This window comes from Globicephala melas, chromosome 9, assembly GCF_963455315.2.
Source record: "Globicephala melas chromosome 9, mGloMel1.2, whole genome shotgun sequence".
Classification (NCBI taxonomy): Eukaryota; Metazoa; Chordata; class Mammalia; order Artiodactyla; family Delphinidae; genus Globicephala; species Globicephala melas.
In genome coordinates, this window is record NC_083322.1 from 11,498,809 (window position 1) to 11,519,690 (window position 20,882).

The 20,882-nt window shown below is 45.7% G+C and overlaps 2 protein-coding genes across 3 annotated transcripts in view; one reads left to right on the forward strand and one right to left on the reverse strand.

Annotated features, from left to right (window-relative positions):
- On the reverse strand, window positions 1–4,595 carry GSTK1 (glutathione S-transferase kappa 1). 2 transcript variants are annotated; one of them, XM_030854061.2, is made up of 8 exons: window positions 4,448–4,595; window positions 3,847–3,928; window positions 3,519–3,647; window positions 3,107–3,207; window positions 2,913–2,948; window positions 1,015–1,131; window positions 586–679; window positions 1–307 (listed from the first exon to the last, which is right to left on the reverse strand). In XM_030854061.2, exons 1-8 carry the CDS (start codon window positions 4,517–4,519, stop codon window positions 258–260), a joined length of 681 nt encoding a protein of 226 aa, XP_030709921.1. In that variant the 5' UTR covers window positions 4,520–4,595; the 3' UTR covers window positions 1–257. The 2 variants fall into 2 exon arrangements, with proteins under 2 accessions (XP_030709921.1, XP_060161187.1); XM_060305204.1 differs by lacking the exon at window positions 3,519–3,647.
- A 134-nt stretch (window positions 4,596–4,729) lies between these two features.
- KEL (Kell metallo-endopeptidase (Kell blood group)) overlaps window positions 4,730–20,882 on the forward strand; it is a 199,178-nt gene continuing 183,025 nt past the window's right edge. Inside the window, exon 1 of the mRNA XM_030853678.2 lies at window positions 4,730–5,258. The gene's annotated coding sequence lies outside the window, so the exon portion shown is untranslated. The remainder of the gene's footprint in view (window positions 5,259–20,882) is intronic.

The window sequence follows — 20,882 nt, forward strand, 5'->3', positions numbered from 1 at the left end:
TGGTGCCTGATGGCATTAGGTTTATTTTGTGGGAAGCAGAGTTTGGGGCTCTCGAAAGGCACTCGTGAGGCACAGAAGTAATGGCAGCCGTGAGATAATGATAGAAGGTGTACTGCAGAGCCCCTCGCCGGCATGCCCCAGGGCCGGAGAGGAACCTCTGTGAGACAGGAAACCAGAGTCCCAGGGCCCCACGGTGGAGGAGGGGTAGGAGATAGTCTGCTTTTTTATACCAGTAATTCTGCTGCTTCTGGGCTTCCTTAAAGTCTGGCAGTTGCAGCTGGAGGCACAGGGCCCATCCACTTCTCTCCTGGATGGAGAAAATCATGCCAGAGGCTGGCCGCACAGGCCCCGGGGGGTTCTCTAGGACGAGCTCCGCCTGGCTTCAAGGTACAGAGGCTTCCTTCTCTCCTGTGGGAGAAGGTGGCCCCCTCCCCATTCCACCTCAGGCACACCTGTGTCTGTATGAGGCTCCATTACTGGAAGGGCCTAGAACATTCTTTTTTGTGCTCTGAATCCATCCTTCTGGGCAACTGATATCACGCAGCGGTGGGGTCAAGGGCAGCTCAGCATGAACCTGTAACTTACCCAGAAGGTGTGCCAGCAGCTCCATCCGGTCAGAGCCAAACAGCATGTAGGTTTCATCATCCAGGTGGGCCACAGTGACAGGCAGCCCAAAGGCCTGGAGAAAGCAGTCGGCGTGCAGGAAGGAGGGTGATGGAGCAGGTGGTTATTGGGCTGCCGTTGAAGGCTGCACGTCAATACTGGTCTGAGGTCACAGACACAAAGCAGCCAGAGGCGTCCGATAAGAGGCTCTGGGTCTCTAGGGAGAGCTCTGTGTCTCCTCTCTCACCACCTAGCTCCCTCCCTTCCTTTCCTGGGGTCTAGGGAAAGGAAGGGAGAGGGTGAGGGTGGCCTGGGAGAGCCAGGAGGGCTCACGGTTGGTGAGCAGCTTTTGGACAGGAGCATGGGGACCCTGCCTCAGCACTGAGGCTGGGGACACACAGAGTTGCTCACCCCGTATTTGCAGGCTGCATCAGTGGTCTCCTTGAGCTGGTTCTTCACCTGTGGTGTTGAGACCCTTTCCAGAAGTTCCCGGGCTCGTCCCGTGGACATGCCAGCCTTCTCTGCAGCCTGAAGGGATGGGGTAGGGAACACAACTGTGTCTGCATTAGTGGGGGAGGAGAATCTCAGGAAAAAAACGGTTTTTTAAATTTTGTGTCCCCACGTTATCCTGGCAATGCCTTTACCCACCCATGAGTGGAGGTCTATCCTTGCCAACGGGGGCTGTTTTTCCCTTCAAAATCATGAGACGGGTGGAAAGAGTGGGTGGCAGAGGCACAGCTGCAGAAATTTAATGCCAGAGGGCATCTTAGAGACCAGCTTCCCGACCACTTTGTCAACAGATAAGCCTGAAGTCCAGAAACGTACGTATCTTGGTCAGTGTTGAAGAGCTTGTTAGTAGCAGAGCCAATGCTAGAGTCTGAGTCCCCTGACAGTAAGTCTGGGGCTCGTGCCTTCCTACTTCTTAGAACTCCTGAATCAAGGGCTGGGCTCTAATTCCTATAGAATTTCCTGCGGACTCTGGACAAGGCACACGGCTACAGCTATGAGTGTCTGGCTTCAAGAGAACGTTGAAGGCTTCAGTTTGGGGTTTGCTGGGATCAGTGGCTCTTCACTTTAGCTGCACATATGAGAATCTCCTGGGGGAGCTTTTGAAAATCCCAGTTTGCATGTCATCCCTGAGTACAAGTACGTCGGAATTTCTGGGCGGTGGTGCGCAGGTGATTTTAATATACAGCCAGGGTTGACAACCACTGGGACCTGACCTCCACGACCTGGACTGGGAAATGCAAAGTCATCCATGACGTTGTCTTTGACCACATGAGGGAATTGTGTTCTGACCAAGGGTTCAATGATAGGGCAGTGGTTAACTAAACAAATCCACTGAATGGAATGCTATGTGGAAACTAACAATTATACTCTCCGAGAGTTTTAAATGGCATGGAAAAGGACTGTTAAATATTAAGTGAAAAAGCAAGCCTGTGCATAGACTTTGCAAGAATAAAAACATGAAGGATACACTGGCATGCTTTGTATGTTTAACTTTTTTGTGACTTGTCGTTTTATCTATTACATTTGAATATGCCTCAACTGTCTTTTGTAAACTTAAGGGAAAAAAAAATATGGTGTTGAATTTTCCGATTCAATCCTGCAGAAACACTTACTTTTCATAGCCCTATCTATGGCTGGCACACATTTTAACGTTTTGAGCTATTTCCATTTTTCTCACTCAGGCTTCTGTGTAATTTTGGCTTGAGTCAGTTATCTCTTTTTGTCTTTTTTTTTTTTTTTTTTGCGGTACGTGGGCCTCTCACTCCCGTGGCCTTTCCCGTTGTGGAGCACAGGCTCCGGACGCGCAGGCTCAGCGGCCATGGCTCACGGGCCCAGCCGCTCCACGGCATGTGGGATCTTCCCGGACCGGGGCACGAACCCGTGTCCCCTGCATCGGCAGGCGGACTCTCAACCACTGCACCACCAGGGAAGCCCTCTTTTTGTCTTTTTAAAGCCTGTTTTTGAAGTCTCCTGGATGTGATGGTGAGGTCTGTGTTGGAGTCTTTGGGGCCAAGACTTGCCAGTACTTCACATCTGCAGGTGCCAACATTCAACACCTCGCTCCCACTGGCTTCTTGCATCAAATACGTGCTACCCATGTAGAATGGTGCACTTCCTCTTTCAACCATGGGATAGTCTTTCGCGAGTCCTCTTACTTCCAACCCTTTAGTAATTTCGCCTATCAAAGATCCTTTCTCCCCTAACTATGACCTCTTCTACCCAATAAGAAAACGATGTCCTCTTTGCCCCCGGAGGTCAACTGTCCTCAGACTCCCCACGGGAGGAGTGGGGACACTCACGGCCAGGATGCTCTGGGGCTCCGTGATGTCTTCGTCCTGGAAAAAAGAGGACACTCAGTACAAGGTGAGGGGTGTGATGGAGGACACTAGGTCAGTGAACGATGGGGAAGGCAGGACCTGGACTGAGCCTAGGACAGGGTCATCGAATCATCCAGGGTCTCCCTGCAAGTGGGTTCCCAGAGCCCCGCCCTCACCCGTGACCAGACGCGCATCCACAGTTCCCTGGACACTTTCTCCAGCAACTCCGGGTGCTCCAGTTTCACGATGGTGAGGAAGCGCATGGCTGTCAAACTTCCTGTGGGACAGAGGCACTCAGAGGTAGGGCTCCTCTAGCTTGTTTCCCCATGGAAGACCAGCTCTTTCCTGCTTCTGACACCGCCCAGTGCTCCAACGCCCTCAGGCTCCCACCCACGTTTCTGATAACCCGTTTGTCCTGCTCTCCCTCCCCTGACATCCTCAAACCTTCTGCTCCCTTAACTCTGATCCTGAGTTTTCCCAAGGCTTGTTTCACTTCATGGAATCACCCGAACCCCTCCTTTCTGGCCCTGCAATCTCCAAATCCACTCCTCTCTACTTGAGGCCCCATCTACATCCCCCTCTCTTCACCTTTTTCAAAGATCACAAAGAAGAAATCCTTGGGTAAGTGGATGGGAACCTGGAGATACTGTCCCAGGAGCCTAACGTCATTTTTCACGTATAGGGCTTTGCGGGGAAGCAAAGCTGGCGGCTGGTTTCCTGCAAGCAGAAAGTTGGGCTCACTGGTGAGGGACGACCTAAGGGTCCCAGGACTGGGGGACCCCTACCGGGGCTTCAGGTAGAGGGCATGTTACTAGCTGCTGCCGCCAATATGAAGACCCAGTGGAGGGCCACTCCCCTGGGCCTTTGCAATCAGTCTTCCCTCAAATCCCTGCCGGAAACGCTGCTGCCTTCATACCGCTGTCTTTCATGATCCCTGCAATTAAGGTCGGGCGCAGCTGCAGGCTGACGTTCCAGATGTTCTTATACCGGCACAGGACCTGCAGGGCGGGGGCGAAGATAGTGAAAATGGCTGAGGGAGGGGAAGGGTGCTTCACGGCAGTCATCAGCCAGAAGCTACAGGCGCAGACAAGGGGTTATGAGGACGTCCTAAATTGTTTGGTTTGAAAGGGCAAAACCCTCTCCACTGCTAGAAATCGACCCCAGGACCTTTGCTCCTGTGGACAGTTTTTAATCTGTTCTTCACTCCACACACACACCCACCAAACGGAAATCGGAGTGCTACGAAGAGGGCTTATATCCTGATTCTCTGAAGCTGATTATCTTCTTAACCACTGGGGGAAGCCCCTGCCTTAGGCTATAAGGGTTCGACCTGGAGCCAGCGATCGTACCCGGTTTACCAACAAAGTGACCTTCAGCCTGGCTCTCTATCTGCTTGTCCTAAACCGCGTCGGGCAGCGCCAGGACTTTCACGAGATTGCGGTCCCTACGCCCTTCGCTCGCCCTTCCCTCTGCCCTCGTCCTCCAAGCCCCGGCCGAAGCGGCTCCCCCGGCGTCACCTCGAAGGCCAGCCAGGAATAGGGGGACAGCACATCGTAGAAGAGTTCGAGAGTCCGCGGTAGCGGTCCCATGGTGCAGCTGGGCGCAGGCGAAGCTACCACGACCCCGGAAGCGCGCGGGCGGGTACTTCCTTCCTCCTGCGCGCGGCGACCCCGCCCCGGCGCCCGGCGGCCCCGCCCCGGCGCCCGGCCTCCCCGGAGGACCGCCCCGCCCCGCCCCGGCCGCGCAGCCTCGCAGGGGAAATCCGCCCCCGGGACAGAGTCAGGTGGTTGGTCGGAGGGTGGGGGGCTACCCGAGGGCGGCCGTGGAGGGCGAGGGTGAGGGGCGTCCCCTGGGGAGCGCGCCGCTGTGGTGACCCGCTCACCTCGTGGTCACCGCCCTGCCCTGGGGTGGAGTGTGGGGCAAAGGGGCGTGGTTTGAGATGCACTTGCCTCTTGCTTAGCTGTGCACCTCTGGCAAGCCTGTTGACCTCTCTGAACCACAGTATCCTCGTCCCTCGTAAAAATAGGCATAAAAATACGGGATATATAATGATAACCCTACCTATAGACTTGTGAGGAGTGAAAGAGTTCCTATTCACGTTAGTTATTAGTGTTAGTTGGCAGTTACAAGAACTTTCTGGGACTGGGGCAGAGTAAGAAGTGCCCCAATGATACTTTTGTTTGTTTTGTTTTTAATTTCTCAAGAGTTTAGGACGATGTCTGGAATATATTTGGTAATCAATACATATTGTGAGTGAGTGAAGGAAAGGAGACCTTATTGCAACGATAATTGGCGAGATAATGGGAATGGTCTGCCCTACTTTTACCGGTAAGTATGTCATGTTGTCTTATACTGGGATTACATTTAATGCAAAGAAACAGAACTTTCTAAGTTCCATTTAATTTTATTAAAATTATTTTTAATATTACTAATTTTATGAATTTTAAAACATAATAAACATTTCACTTCTCATTTGTACGCTTTGGAAAAACAATCCTAGGCCTTCAGAATACAAGGACACAGTGGAAACCTTTACATAGAGTAAAACAAAGAAAATGGAATGAGAAATGAGGTTATCTTCACTCACTTTCACATTAAACTAATTTCTTGATGATCACTGAAACTAAAAAAATTATACCTTGTTTTCCTCCAGTAATACTGATATTAATTTAAAAGTATCCAAGAGCTAATTTAGCCCGGTAATAAGATTTTATTTTGAAAATACCTTTATATTTGGAAATAATTTTAGACTTACAGAAGAGTTGTAAAGGTAGTACAAAGAGTTTCTGCATATCCTTCAACCAGCTTCCCCTAATGTGAACATTTTACATAACCATGGTATAACATCAAAACTGAGAAATTAACACTTAAAAATTAACTAGATTACAGGCTTCATACTGCACCCGTCTTTACACTAATGACTTTTTCTGCTCCAGGAACCAGTTCAGGGTACCCCACAGCATTTAGATGTCATGTCTCTTTAGTCTCCTCTTTTTTTTTTTCTTTTCAAGTTTTTATTTATTTATTTATTTTTGGCTGCTTTGGGTCTTCGTTGCTGCACACGGGCTTTGTCTAGTTGCAGCAAGCGGGGTCTACTCTTCCTTGCGGTGTGTGGGTTTCTCATTGCGGTGGCTTCTCTTGTTGAGGACCATGGGCTCTTAGGGGCGTGGGCTTCAGTAGTTGTGGCTCACGGGCTTCAGTAGTTGCGGCACACAGGCTCAGTAGCTTGGCGCATGGGCTTAGTTGCTCCTCGGCATGCGGGATCTTCCCGGACCAGTGATCTAACCCATGTCCCTGCGCTGGCAGGTGGATTCTTAACCACTGCGCCACCAGTCCTCTTATCTATGAAAGTGTTTTGGCCTTTTCTTGTGTTTCGTGATCTTGACACTTTTGAAAAGTATTCGGCAAGTATTTGGTAGAGTGTCCCTCAATTTGGGTTTGGTGTTTTCTCATGCCAAGGCTGGGGTTATGGATTTGGGGGAAGTATACCACAGAGGTGAAGTGCTCTTCTGCACTTGAGTCAGGGGGTTTCCAACATAAACATGATTCATTGTCAGTGATGTTAACTTTGATCACTTGGTCACTGTTGATCAGTATTTCCCTCCTTTCCGTGTTGTATTCTTTGGAAGGAAGTCACTAAGTGCAGCCCACTCTGGGGGGTGGGGTTAGGGGTTGGGTAGATTAAACCCACCTTCTGGAGGGAAGAACATCAAAGAATTTGTGGACATATGTTAAAACCATCGCAGTAATTAAGACATATTTTTGGGGGAGATACTTTGAGGCTTGCATAAGTCTTGTTCCTCAAACTTTCACCTACCGGCTTTATCATTTATCAGTAGAACTTGCCTGCAGCAATGATTACTGTGGTGTTCTAATCGAGATTTTCTATTTCCCTCATTTCTTCTACATTTATTAATTAGAATTCTTCCGAAAGGAGAATTGTCCCATTCACTCGTTCATTCATTTGATGATTCATTTATATCACTGTGGACTCATGGATATTTATTTTAAGAGTCATAGAATGGTAAACATGGATCTGAGTCTCTGTATCCTGCCTCATGCACCATTATTATTATGACTATTATGAATTAGATTGGGCCCTGTTGTGGGTAATATGGAGTGTGAACAACAACAAAAAATATGTACATTTCTGTGCAGAATGATCTGCACTTTGCTGAAAGGAGTGTCTTGGTACTGATTAGTTGGAACTAGAAATAGTGGTGTAAGTCAATGATTTAAGGTAGCTAAAGTAACTAATAGTACTTAGTAACAGAGGAACTAAACATGATGTACTTATCAAGCTTTGGAGGAGGGAGAGAAAGGGTAGCGTATGGAAACTAAATCCCAGCTTTCACACACAAGTCAGTGAAGTAGCCTGCGTTCAAAACACCGCTACAGCTTTAATCATGTGATTTCCAGTTACATATTTGATACCAGAAATGCTTTAAATAAGTTGCTTTTTAAAATCAGTAAAAGACGGATTATTAAATGGTAGGGGGCAACTGGTAATTTTAAACAAAATGTAACCGGGCCCATACCTCACACCTTACACAAGGAACATCTCTAGATGGATCAAATATTTAATGTTAGAGAAAGAAACCAATAAAGTACCTGAGGAACTTAAGGGAAAAAACCTTTAAAAAAAATTCTGGGAGTAGAAACAGCTTTGCTAACTAGTACCAAATACAGAAAGCCTTAGAAGAAAAGATTTATATATTCAATTACATAAAATTTTAAAAAAATCTGTTTGGCAAAATCCAGCAAGTCAAAAAATAACTGGGAAAAATATTTGGGTTCATTTCACAGTCAGAAAGGTAGTTATCCTAGTGTAGAAAGAGCTAAAACATCAATAAAGTAAAAGAACAGAAGCCCAGTGGAAAAGCAGGCAAATGATATGAACAGAACATTCACAGAAATGGACAAATAGATTGCTGTAAAACACAAACCTGCTTGTATACACTTACGAAAACTGTGAGCTAAAATTACATTATGATATGTTTTCATCTATCAAGTTGGCAGAGATCAAAAAGGGTTATGACTCAGGTAGTTGGCAGGAATCCATGGAAAAATCATTGTCTTATGTAAGTGGTGGGAGTGTAAATCAGTACAACCTCTAAGCAGGGCAGTTTAGCAATATCTCTCTGTTTTAAAAATGCACACACCCTTTGACCTAGCAATTCCCTTTTTAAGAATTTATACTATAAACATGTTTACCTACATGATGTGCTATGAGGTTATTCCAGCGTTGTTTGTCATAACAAAAGATTGGCAAACTACCTAAAGCTTCACCCATGTGGGTCTAATTCAATACACCAATATTTATAATATTTTCAACTTTAAAAAGAATTTGGAAGCTCTTTATGTGTTAATATCGGATAATAGCCTGTATATTGAAAAGTGAAAGACAAGGTGTAAAACAGTGCAAATAATTTGCTATCTTTTTTTGCAGGGTTTAAATACTCTCTAAGTGTGTGGATATACACATACCCATATATGCTCATTGATACTGATAGATGGAGAGCTAAAAAACTGATAAAACCAGTTGCATTTGAGGAGGGAAGCTAGGTGACTGGGGGCAGGGCAGGAAGGAGACTTTTTGTTGTATATCATGTTTACTACTTTTTGATTTTTGACCCATGTGAGTATATTATCTACCCACTAAAGGAAGACAGGAAAGAAGGACAAAGAGAGGAAGGAAGGAAGAAAAATTAAAAAAGGAAGGAAGGAAGGTGCCTTTAGGAATTTGTACTGGCAGAAAGCGGGGGGAGGGGATTTCAAGGAGATTTACTTATATGATTTATTAGCTTTTGTATATTTTACTTTGATTTAAGGAAAATGTCAATTATGAAGGCCATGTGGCAACACATGTGACACAGTTTTAAGATATAATATTTTCCAAGATACAACTGAGTATTTACATCACTGGTTCTCAGCGCCTGACATTTTCCTAAGGAGATGCCAAGGGTGGTGTGGAATTCTGTGTGCTAGCTTCCACACATAAGAAACCATCCCAAAATGCAAGAGACTCAAGTTGACATTATTATGGTTCTAATCTTGGAATATGCTGTGCTATATTAAAAGAGGTAAACCTTGGCAAACCAGGTTTTTGTTTCTTGTGGTACGCGGGCCTCTCACTGCTGTGGCCTCTCCCGTTGCGGCGCACAGGCTCCGGTTGCGCAGGCTCAGCGGCCATGGCTCACGCGCCCAGCCGCTCCGTGGCATGTGGGATCTTCCCGGACCGGGGCACGAACCCGTGTCCCCTGCATCGGCAGGCGGACTCTCAACCACTGCGCCACCAGGGAAGCCCCAAACCAGGTATTTTAAATACGATTAATAACAAATTTAGTTGGAACATCTTGTAGCTCATCAGGACGTACCAGTGTGACAACATCGCAGCTGAGAACAGCTAATATATGCTGTCATTATACCCTTGTAAAATACGCACATATTGGACATAGGGACAAAACCAAAAAACAATGGAAAAAATGAAAATAGCTGTATTAGGGATTATACATAATTTTCTTAATTTCTAAGACTCCCTTTCAGGCTTTGATAATTTCTTTTTCTTCCCTCTTCTAAAACAGCTTTATTGAGGTACAACTGACATACGATAAACACGTATTTCACGTGTACACTTTGCTAAGTTTCGACATATGCATACACCTGTGAAAGCATCACCACAATCAAGATGTGAACATACCCATCATACCCCGCATTTCCTGTGTCCCTTGGCAATAACCACACCCCAAACAACCAGTGACCTGCTTTCTGTCACTAGAGGTTAGTTTGCATGAATCTTTCTGTCACTGTTAGATTAGACTTTTATACATTAAAAATATTTATATTCCAAAATAAATTTTAGAAGCCAGAGCCATTGTTTCCAGTTGTCACGATTGGGAGGTTGATTCCTGGAGATTAGAGAGAAGGAGCTGTATTAGGGATTGATTTTATGATTGACACCTGTGGAAAGGAAGGGACAAGAAGGGGAGGAGAGAGATGCTGGGCTGTGATGCTGTCTTAACAAAGGCCTCAGCCAGCCCCCAAGGAATTCTGAAGCTGAGTTGGCCCTTCAGAGTTACCCCGAGTTGGGTGACTTGCTGGCCTGTTACCTGCCGCCCCCCTCCCGCAATAAACCTGGCATAGAATGTAAGCTGCCCTGGGAAGAGGGCTTGACCTTGGCTGAGGTGACTTCCCACCTACAGGCTGTCAGCTGGCAACACCCCACGAGATGGGGGTCATGTCTGAAAGGTGATCTGTGCAGAGCATCACAGTGCTCCTGATATAATAGTTCTGACATTTTGCCCATCCTGGGGACTTCTTTAAAAATATTATTATTAGAGCAACAAATGTCAAATCGTGGAAAGGGAAGGGGTGTTGAAATATCTTTAGAGATTTTTCTTAGAATTTGAGAGGACAGTCCTTAAATTCAAGTGTAAAAAACGATTCATTGGTTCATCGATTCACACTTTCATTCCGGTCGAGCAGGATTTCTCAACCTCAGCACTACTGACATTTTGGACTGGGTAATTCTTGCTGTGGGAGCTGTCCTGTGCATTGTAGGATGTTTAGCTGCATCCCTGGCCTCTACCCACTAGGTGGCAGTAGCATGCTCCAACCCCAGTTGTGACAAAATATATGCAAAGTGAAAGAAAACAGATGCAAAGGACTCCATATCATATGATTTCATTTATATGAAGTTTTCAGAGAAGACAGAAAGCAGATCATTGGTTTCTCCTGAGGCTGGGAGTAGGAGTGGGTATTGACTGAAAATTGGCACCGCGGAACTTTCTTTTTTAAAAAAATTTATTTATTTATTTATTTTTGGCTGCGTTGGGTCTTTGTTGCTGGCGCGGGCTTTCTCTAGTTGCGGCGAGCGGGGACTACTCTTTGTTGCGGTGCGCGGGCTTCTCATTGCGGTGGCTTCTCTTGTGGAGCACGGGCTCTTGGCGCGTGGACTTCAGTAGTTGTGGCGCACGGGCTTAGTTGCTCCGCAGCATGTGGACTTCCCTGTGGACTTCCCTGGTGGCGCAGTGGTTAAGAATCCACCTGCCAATGCAGGGGACACGGGAAGCTTGCAATACAATGGGAGAAACTGAAAATTTCAATATACTATGGCAAAGACATGGTAACAGAATGCACAGGGCAGTACAAGAACCCAGAAGAGAGACATTTAGCATAACCTGCAGGTTCACAAAGGGATTCTGGAGGATAGGAGTCTTGATGGGCAGTATGGTTTAGGGCTTAAGATTTGGCACCTGAGTTAGGATCACAGTTGTGCCTCCTACCAGCCTGTATGATTTTTGGCAAGTAAAATTCCCAGAGTAAAGACACCTAGAAAACACCCATCCCTAAGAATATATTATTAGAGCTCAAAGACCCCAGCGGAACCTCACCATAACCTTAACTGTGATCAACACTCTCTCAAGGCAGTTCACATCTCTTTAAGAACAATCCCTAAAAGTGCATATTGTCAAGCATGTGTACAGTAACCTAAAGGCCTAAATATGCATCTCCTCCCTGGTTTGTTTAGAGCATGGAGGGGGGCAGGGCTGTGGCATTCTTTTGCAGTCTTCAGCAAAGGAAGGGAACAGACAGTGGTGATCATATCAAATCTTGGAAGCAGAACGGAGTGATGACTGCGCTGGCCTTTGAAATCAGGAGGCGTAACCAGTCAGCTGCAAAGGGTCTTTTGAGCAACTGGCCCGTGAGTGGCTGCAAGGCGGCCCACACACCATCATTGGCACGTGTACTGTTGGCTACCAGCTGCCGCATTAAAAAAAAAAAATCCACCAGACACACACATTGAGTCAGTAGCTAGAATGTTATTTTGTCCTAAGGATGTGTTTCTTGGTCCAAGAAAGGGACTCGATCACTGGAGAGTTTACAAATCCCATTTGCAAAACACTCGCTAGGTTTGTTCATTTTTCTCATGGAAGGAACACGAAGACAGAAATACTTGAGTGGCCTGAAATTTGCTTAGGGAATGACCTTGGAAGGAAAGAAGGAAAAGGACATCACAGACATTCTTTCAGGCACAATTCCCATGGACAGAGCTGAATAACATGTTCTCTAGCAGTTTTGAAACCAAAATCTGGTCAGGGAAAGAACACAAGGTGCATTCTTTGAAACTGAGAACAGTTTCCAACCCAGGAAGTGGCCACCAAAGTTTAGGGTCACGTTCACAGAGACCAGCTCCAAATTCCACAGGTTCAATTCCCACCTCCACCTCTTATCGGCTTTATGACTTTATGCAAGTTTCTGAATCTCTCCATGCCTCAGTTTCCCCATCAATAAAACAGGGACCAGGATGATAATAGTACCTACCTGAACAGCCATTTGGGCGGACAGTTTGTCAGTTTCTCAAAGAGTTAAACATAAACTGATTGTTAGACCCAATAATTTCACTGCCAGGTATCTATCCAAGAGAAATAAAAACTTTTTCACACGAAAACTTGTATGCAAATAATCCTGGCAGCGTTGTTCATAATGGTAAACAGCTGCGAATAATCCAAATGCCCATCAACTGGTGAATGGATAAACAGAATGTGGTCCATCCATGCAGTGGGGTGATTCAAACCCTGAGAAGACATCTAGTAATTATATGACCACAGAGAGTTCCGCTGTGGACTTTTTTTTTTTTTTTTTAACTTATTTTTGGCTGTGTTGGGCTTTGTTGCTGCGCGCGGGCTTTCTTTAGTTGCGGCAGGCAAGGTCTACTCTTTGTTGCGGTGCGCGGGATTCTCATTGCAGTGGCTTCTCTTGTTGCGGAGCACGGGCTCTAGGTGCGCGGGCTTCAGTAGTTGTGGCATGCGGGCTCAGTAGTTGTGGCTCGTGGGCTTAGTTGCTCCGCAGCATGTGGGATCTTCCCGGACCAGGGCTCAAACCCGTGTCCCCTGCATTGGCAGGCGGATTCTTAACCACTTCGCCGCCAGGGAAGTCCACACACTTGTTTTAATTTAATTTTCTCTTCCACTCTTGCTCCGCCACTCATATTATTATGGCTAATAACAACATCACCACTCAGTACTTGCTGACAGGCATGAAGTGTTTTTATTAACTCTGCTCATGAACCCCACTGAGTAGTTAGTTACTATTATTATCTCTTATTCTTCAGATGAAGCTGATTAAACACAGAGGTTGAGAGACTTGCCCAAGGTGACCGAGCAAGTAAGCAGCAGAGGCAGGATTTGAAGCCAAGTGGTCTGGCTCCAGAAGCCCTGTTCTGTGCTTTTCCCAGACGCGCTGCTGTGGGTGATGACATCCCACAGCTGTTCTACCGCTGTTCTGTGTGGGAGGTGTTTTCCACATGCGTAGGTGGTGTTGGGCTACAGATCTTTTTTTTGTTTGTTTGGCATACAGTTTATTTTGACCATGAAGATATGGAACAGTTCCATCACCGCCCGAAATACCTCCTGCTGCCCACCTGTGGGCTACAGATCTTGTTCGCGTCTTCCACTAGTCTCTACACCCTCTCCACGGTGCTGTTTGTCCCTCTAGCTCACTGAGTGTGACTGCTCCAATGCCATCCTGCACCGGGCACCCACTGTACCTTGCTGACCCGTCTCCTCTCTAGGGGTGCCTTCACCTCTGACCTCCACAAATCATGCTGTGAGGGCCATCCTTATCTCTGTCCCCCATGAACTTGTGCTGCAGTTTCTTTTTTGGAATGTACCCGGGAGTGAGTTTCTGAGTCAAAGCATGTGTGAATCTTTTATTTCACCAAGTCCTGACGGATTGCTCTCCAGAATGACGGTGCAATTTCACACCCCTTCCAGCAGCACCAAGCTTTCTTTTCTTCACATCCTTGCCAACATTTGGTAATTTTTGGCCATTCTGATGAACGTGAAGTAGTATATTATTGTTGTTTTAACTTGGATATTTCTGGTTACAGGTGAGGATGAGGACCTCTCCTGTTGTGCGTTTGAGTTTCCTCTGCCTCTGTGTGTGTGTGTGTGTTCCCCAGTTTTCCTTGTATAGTCTAGCTAGTGGTCTCCTATGTTGTGAATGTTTTCTCCCTGACTGTCATCTGTGCCTTTCATTGAATGGAACTCCAGCCAATTTTTGAGCTTTTGGGATTTTGCCATTCCTCACCCTTTAGTCACAAAATTATTCTGTATTTTCTTCTATTAATTTTAGCTTTCACATTTAGGTCTTTTATCCATTTGGATTTACCTTTGTATAAAGTAAGAGGAAGGGATCCAACTTTATTTTCTTCCAAACAGTGAGTCTCATTCATGGTACCACTTAATGAATGATCTATCCTCTGCCCACGTATATGTGGTTCACATGTTATCATATCTGAAGTTCCCGTGGATGAATGAGTCCATTTTTATGCTCATTTTCCTGTGTATTAGTCTCACTATAACTCAGTAGCATGCCTTCATACATGGTTGAGGTTACTATGCCTTACGATCTAGTAGATGCCTCTATTCTTCTATATAAGTTTTAGAAATAAGTTGTTGAGTTCATTTAAAAATTAATATTTTATTTCTGGGAAAATCTTGTAGATTTGTTGATAACTAAGTTCCTTGCTTCTGTATGATTCTTATTTACCTTTATATCCTTACTGCTTGGCCTAGTACCTCACATATACAGTAGCTAAGTAAATATTTATAGAACTGAACTATTGTTCAATTGATTTAGGTCTCCTTGCTGGGCAGGGAAGCGAGTGATGTGGTAATGGACGTCATATTTGAAGCCATCTTGTTTTCTTTTGAGCAAGGGGAGAGAGATGAGGAGAGCAAATGGCAGGGAGTTGACCCCTCTGTAACAGGGACAACTGCGACTTTGGTTTGATTTCTTATAAGATTGAAAATATTAATAGCTTCTGCCTAGAGTTGTTTTTTTAATATAAATTTATTTATTTAAATAATTTATTTATTATTATTTTTGTATGCGTTGGGTCTTTGTTGCTGCGCATGGGCTTTCTCTAGTTGCGGAGAGCGGGGGCTACTCTTCGTTTCAGTGCGCAGGCTTCTCATTGCAGTGGCTTCTCTTGTTGCGGAGCACGGGCTCTAGGCACTCGGGCTTCAGTACTTGTGGCTCGCGGGCTCTAGAGCGCAGGCTCAGTAGTTGTGGCGCACGGGATTAGTTGCTCCGCGGCATGTGGGATATTCCTGGACCAGGGCTCGAACCCGTGTCCCCTGCGTTGGCAGGCGGATTCTGCACCACCGGGGAAGTCTTGCCTAGAGTTTTAGAGGTGGCTACACTCAAGGGTCAATAGCTGGGTTCCTAATGGATTTTCAGAGGAAAATATGAAGCTTAAACTGGGAGATGAAAGGGGAACATTTTTGTCAGTTCATTCCTATGATTGAATTAATGACTTGTTTCGTATCGAATTGCGAATACCTCTGCGGAAAGGGTTTTTGCTACAGAAATGAGGAGGGTGCCATCTAGTGGCAATACGTTTATACAACACCATTTGATTTTCAGTCCCAAGTAATAACAGGAAATGCGTTACTGTACAGTGGCTGCAGTATGTTAGGCACTATTCTAAGAATTTTGCACGTTACGACAGTAACCCCATGAGACAGACATGTTATTATCCTTATTTTAAAGATGAAGTAACTGAGGCTCAGAGGAGTTAGGCATCTTGCCCAACGTCACAGAGGTACTACTGTGTTAATATCTGGACTGTGTAGCTCTGGAATCAGTAGGTACAATCTTTCTGCTATTTTTCCCGAGAGGAAGAGGGAGTGCAGGGCTGTAATTGGCTCCTACCGCCAAGAGGGCGTAGATGGTGTGCATCTCTTCCCCGCGATCCATCCACTGACATCTCCTTGGTAGTTCAAAGTCCATCATGGTGGGAGAATTTACCCAATGGAAATCAGAAAATTCTACACATTAGGGATTTCTTTCTTTTTCTTTTCCTTCCTTCCCTCCTCCCTCCCTCCCTCCTTCCCTCCCCTCCTTCCTTCCTTCTTCTCTCTCCCTTTCTTTCTTCCTTCCTTCCTTTTTCTTTCTTTCTTTCCTTCCTTCCTTCCTTCTTTCTTTCTTTCCTTCTTTCTTTCTCTCTTTTTCTTTCTTTCTTCCTTTCTTTCCTTTCTTTCTTTCCTTCCTTCTTTCTTTCTTTCCTTCTTTCTTTCTCTCTTTTTCTTTCTTCCTTCCTTCCTTCCTTTCTTTCTTTCTTTCTCTCTCTCTCTTTCTTTCTTTCTTTTTTTCTTTCTTTCTTCTTTCTTTCTTTCTGTCTTTTCTTTCCTTCTTTCTTTCTCTCTTTTTCTTTCTTCCTTCCTTCCTTCCTTCTTTCTTTCTTTCTTTCCTTCTTTCTTTCTCTCTTTTTCTTTCTTTCTTCCTTTCTTTCCTTTCTTTCTTTCCTTCTTTCTTTCTTTCTTTCCTTCTTTCTTTCTCTCTTTTTCTTTCTTCCTTCCTTCCTTCCTTTCTTTCTTTCTCTCTCTCTCTTTCTTTCTTTCTTTTTTTCTTTCTTTCTTCTTTCTTTCTTTCTGTCTTTTCTTTCCTTCTTTCTTCTCCCGAGAACCAATTTGCCTACACACCCTAGGTGAAAATGTCTGAGAAGGCACACATCGCAGCACTAAGCTTTCTTTGAGAAAGCTGGAAGAGAGATTTGGAAAGTAATTAAAACCTAGTTTGGCGGGGGCAGGGGGGGATAAAGAGATCTTAAGACTTTTCTTCTTGATTTTTTATATGAGAACAGAAACGGGTAGTTTATGACTAACGTAGAACTCCTTCAAATGAAGACAGACATATTGAAGAGTAATGTGAAATTGTTCAACTGCTTTATGAGAAGGGAAAACAGAATAGTTGCAGGGTCTGTGTTGCATCACAAATGGCCAAAGAGACAGAGGAGTCAGGAAGAACAAGCAGAACCATTTTTAGAGGAACTTAAGCTAAATACAGCGGGGCCTACTTGACCATTGTTGAAACAGGCAAAGTAGAATTGGAAGAGCTAAAATTCAGAGAACACACGTGTGGCGATCTGAAGGCAAACAGATCACAGACTGAGGATGTTCACGGCGTTCAGGGGAAGTGACACAACATTGCTACAGTTTTCGACTTTAGAACCCACAGAATCCTTTGGGCTAAAGCTACTAGAAATATTTGAATCATAGAATAACCCTACTCAAAACTTTCAATAGATGGGGCTTCCCTGGTGGCGCAGTGGTTGAGAGTCCGCCTGCCGATGCAGGGGACGCGGGTTCGTGCCCCGGTCCGGGAAGATCCCACATGCCACGGAGCGGCTGGGCCCGTGACCCATGGCCGCTGAGTCTGCGCGTCCGGAGCCTGTGCTCCTCAACGGGAGAGGCCACAGCAGTGAGAGGCCCGCGTACCACACACACACACACAAAAAACAAAACTTTCAATAGATGGTACTGACAAAATGTTGATAGTACTTGAGGCTTAATACATAGAGGATCCTCGTATATTTCTTATCTTTTCTGTATGTTCGAAATTTTCCATAATTAAAATTTAAAAAGATAACCAAGCCCTTGTAAGCGATTATATTCCGTAGAGTGAATGAAATAAAGCATCAAGATCTGTCAGAAAAAGTAGGCCTGAGATGCAGTTTGCAGGGCTTTGCGTGCCAATCTGAAGATCTGTGGGTAACGGGAACCCATTGGAGGATTTTAAGAAGGTGGCATGTATGTGTATGTGCAAAGTTCAAGTGTGTTCATATCTGCTTGTAAAGGAAGGGCACTGGAGAGAATAGCATGACTGCAGTTGGAAGGTAACACTTGAAATCTGAATATCGCCTCAGTCATTTGGGTGATGCTATAGGGTGACCAACTGTTCTGGTTTGCCCGGATCCGAACGTTGTTCTGAGATGTGGAAATTTCAGTTTTGAAATCTGGATGGCTGGTCGCTTTAGCGTTGGCAGCAGATGAAGTGTACAAATTGTGAGTGACTTCTGTGTTTGAAAGGTGTTGATGGATAAGGAAACAGGAGAAAAAACAGGCAGCTGAACAGATTCTGAAGCCAAGAATAGAGCGTTTTAAAAGGGGTTGGGGGCTTCCCTGGTGGCGCAGTGGTTGAGAATCTGCCTGCTAATGCAGGGACACGGGTTCGAGCCCTGGTCTGGGAGGATCCCACATGCCGCGGAGCAACTAGCCCCATGAGCCACAACTACTGAGCCTGTGCGTCTGGACCTGTGCTCCGCAACAAGAGAGGCCGCGATAGTGAGAGGCCTGTGCACTGCAATGAAGAGTGGCCCCCGCTTGCCACAACTAGAGAAAGCCCTCGCACAGAAATGAAGACCCAATGCAGCCAAAAATAAATAAATAAATAACTTTAAAAATAAATAAATAAATAAATACTCCTGTTCTCTGTTTAAAAACAAACAAACAAACAAAAAGTCATCTACCACAATGTTCATGGAAGCTCTATTTACAATAGCCAGGACATGGAAGCAACCTAAGTGTCCATCGACAGATGAATGGATGAAGAAGATGTGGCACATATATACAATGGAATATTACTCAGCCATAAAAAGAAATGAAATTGAGTTATTTGTAGTGAGGTGGTTGGACCTAGAGTCTGTCATACAGAGTGAAGTAAGTCAGAAAGAGAAAAACAAATACTGGATGCTAACACACATATATGGAATCTAAAAAAAAAAAAACCGTACTGATGAATCTAGTGGCAGGCCAGGAATAAAGACACAGACGTAGAGAATGGACTTGAGGACACGGGGGTGAGGGGGGAAGGCGAAGCTGGGACAAAGTGAGAGTGTAGCATTGACATATATACACTACCAAATGTAAAATAGATAGCTAGTCGGAAGCAGCTGCATAGCACAGGGAGATCAGCTCGCTGCTTTGTGACCACCTAAACAGGTGGGATAGGGAGGGTGGGAGGGAGATGCAAGAGGGAGGGGATATGGGGATATACGTATACATATAGCTGATTCACTTTGTTGTACAGCAGAAACTGACACAACATTGTAAAGCAATTATACTCCAGTAAAGATATAAAAAAAAATTAAAGGGTTGTGCTTTAGGGATTGCAAAGATGTGGACAAAACCTGGAGAAATTATAAGTGGCAAAAATATTCGGAAAGTTGCAATGTTCAAAACATTGCAAAAACTGTCATGATAAGTGTCTCTGGTTTACGGTGAAGATAAGTGGGGTTTGATGGTAGGTTTTGATGCCCCCTTGGGTTGGAGAAAGTACCAAGTGCAGGGTTGGTAAACTGTGGTTTGGGGGTCAAATCTGACCCACCACCTGTTTTTGTAGAGCTTATGAGCTGAGAATGCTTTTTGCATGTTTAAATGGTTGAAAAAAGTCAAGAGAATATTTCATGATGTGAAAATTATATGAAATTCACATTTCAGTGCCAGTGAATAAAATGTTGTTGGAGGACAGCCAGACCCATTCACTTACATGTTGCCTCTGGTGGCTTTTGTGCTACCGTAGAAGAGTTGAGTACTTGTGACAGGGACTGCATGTGGCCCACAGAGCTTAAAATAGTTACTGTATGGCCCGCAACCGAAAGTTTGCTGACCCCTGACCTAGTGCCCTGCTTTGTTCAAAATAGGGACTTGAATAATTGCCGGGGGGGCTATAAAGCCTGGAGTCTTTCTGATGTTGTCCGGAGTGGGTGCAGGAGCGGAATACTTCAGGGCACCCCCTCTCCCTCCCTTCCTCCCCGCTGGAGTGACTGAGCTGCTGCAGATTGAACTGTGTTTTTCCGGAGCCCCTGGTATGGGCCTAGCCCTTTCTGTGCATCTGGCCCAACCTGGGCGCTGGCTTTTCACATCTGACCTGCTCTGAATGTCCTCATTCTAGACACCTACCTCTCAACCTCACATCCCTTACCTTCAGACTATAAATGGCTAACGTTTATTGAGAGCTTACTCTGGACCAGACAGTGTTTTATCTCACTCATTTCTTAGGGTGAGATAGACAATCCTAGGAGGTAGGTATTATTATTGTTATTCCCATTTTACAGATACAGAAACTGAGGTTCAGAGACATGCACTAACATGCCTGCGTCACACACCAGTAAGTAGCAGAGCCAGGACCCCAAGCTTAAGTCATCTGGACTCTGGGGACTGCAGAGCAGCAGGGCGAGGGGTGTGGGTGGGGAGTGGGGCGCAGCTGCCGCCCACATGAGATTTTTCCATTCATGTTCCACCTTGGAATTCTTTTCTCAGGTCCCCTCTCACTGCTGCTGCCACACCTAACCAAACCCAGCCCAGGGGATTATTGATTCTTTTTCTCCTTGAACTGTCTTCAGAACCACTTTTCTCTTATTTTCTCCTGATGCAACTGAGAGAGGGCAGAACATTCTCTAAACACTTTACTGAAAACAATGAGGAAGACCAAACGAGAGATAAACCAGAAACTTAAAAAAAAGTCCATTTCCCCCTCAGTGAGGCTGGTTGACAGGCTAGCTTTGCAGACACAGAGCACCTCTGCCATACTGCACCCCAAACTGTGAAGGGTCCCACCCAGAAAGTTCCTCTGGAAAGCTCTGGGAAGATGTTCTGTTTGGTTGCTTGCTTGCAGGGATAATCCCCAGAGGCTTCTCCCAACGAGACCGGCCAAGTTTGTCTTCCGTGCTCAGCACCTTCACACCTTCCCTTTCCCAGTACCTGCTGCTCTGTTCTCCACCCCACACTGCTGTGCTGCTGTCTTCTGCCTGGGCCTGCCCTGTGTGGGCCACCTGAGCTGTGTCCCAGGCTCCAGAATGCTTCCGTCTTCCTTCCACTGATAGAAACGTCTAACTGCCTGTAACCTGTGACCTCCCCGCAGAGGACCCCAGAGATGGGCATTTCCCCCCATCTTTCACCTCTCCTGTAGAAGGCACTGCCTTCCGGTCTAGAGGAGGGGTCCAGAGAGCTCCCCCAGCCTTCACACGTTGGGGACTGGCCCCCCAGCTTGTTTATCCCTTCCTCTTCCCACAAACCCATGTTACTGAGTGTGGAAGAAATTTCCATTCCTCTACCTTCCTCTAAGGAGTCCGCTTCTCTCCAGATGGATGAGGGAAACAGGAGC

Coding starts and splice junctions, on each gene's coding strand:
- GSTK1 (XM_030854061.2), bottom strand. CDS start 4,519: ATGGGACCGCTACCGCGGACTCTCGAACTCTTCTACGATGTGCTGTCC. Junction 3,208..3,518: donor CTTTGTGATCTTTGAAAAAG/GTGAAGAGAGGG, acceptor TCTGTCCCACAG/GAAGTTTGACAGCCATGCGC. Junction 680..1,014: donor ATGCAGCCTGCAAATACGGG/GTGAGCAACTCT, acceptor TGCTTTCTCCAG/GCCTTTGGGCTGCCTGTCAC.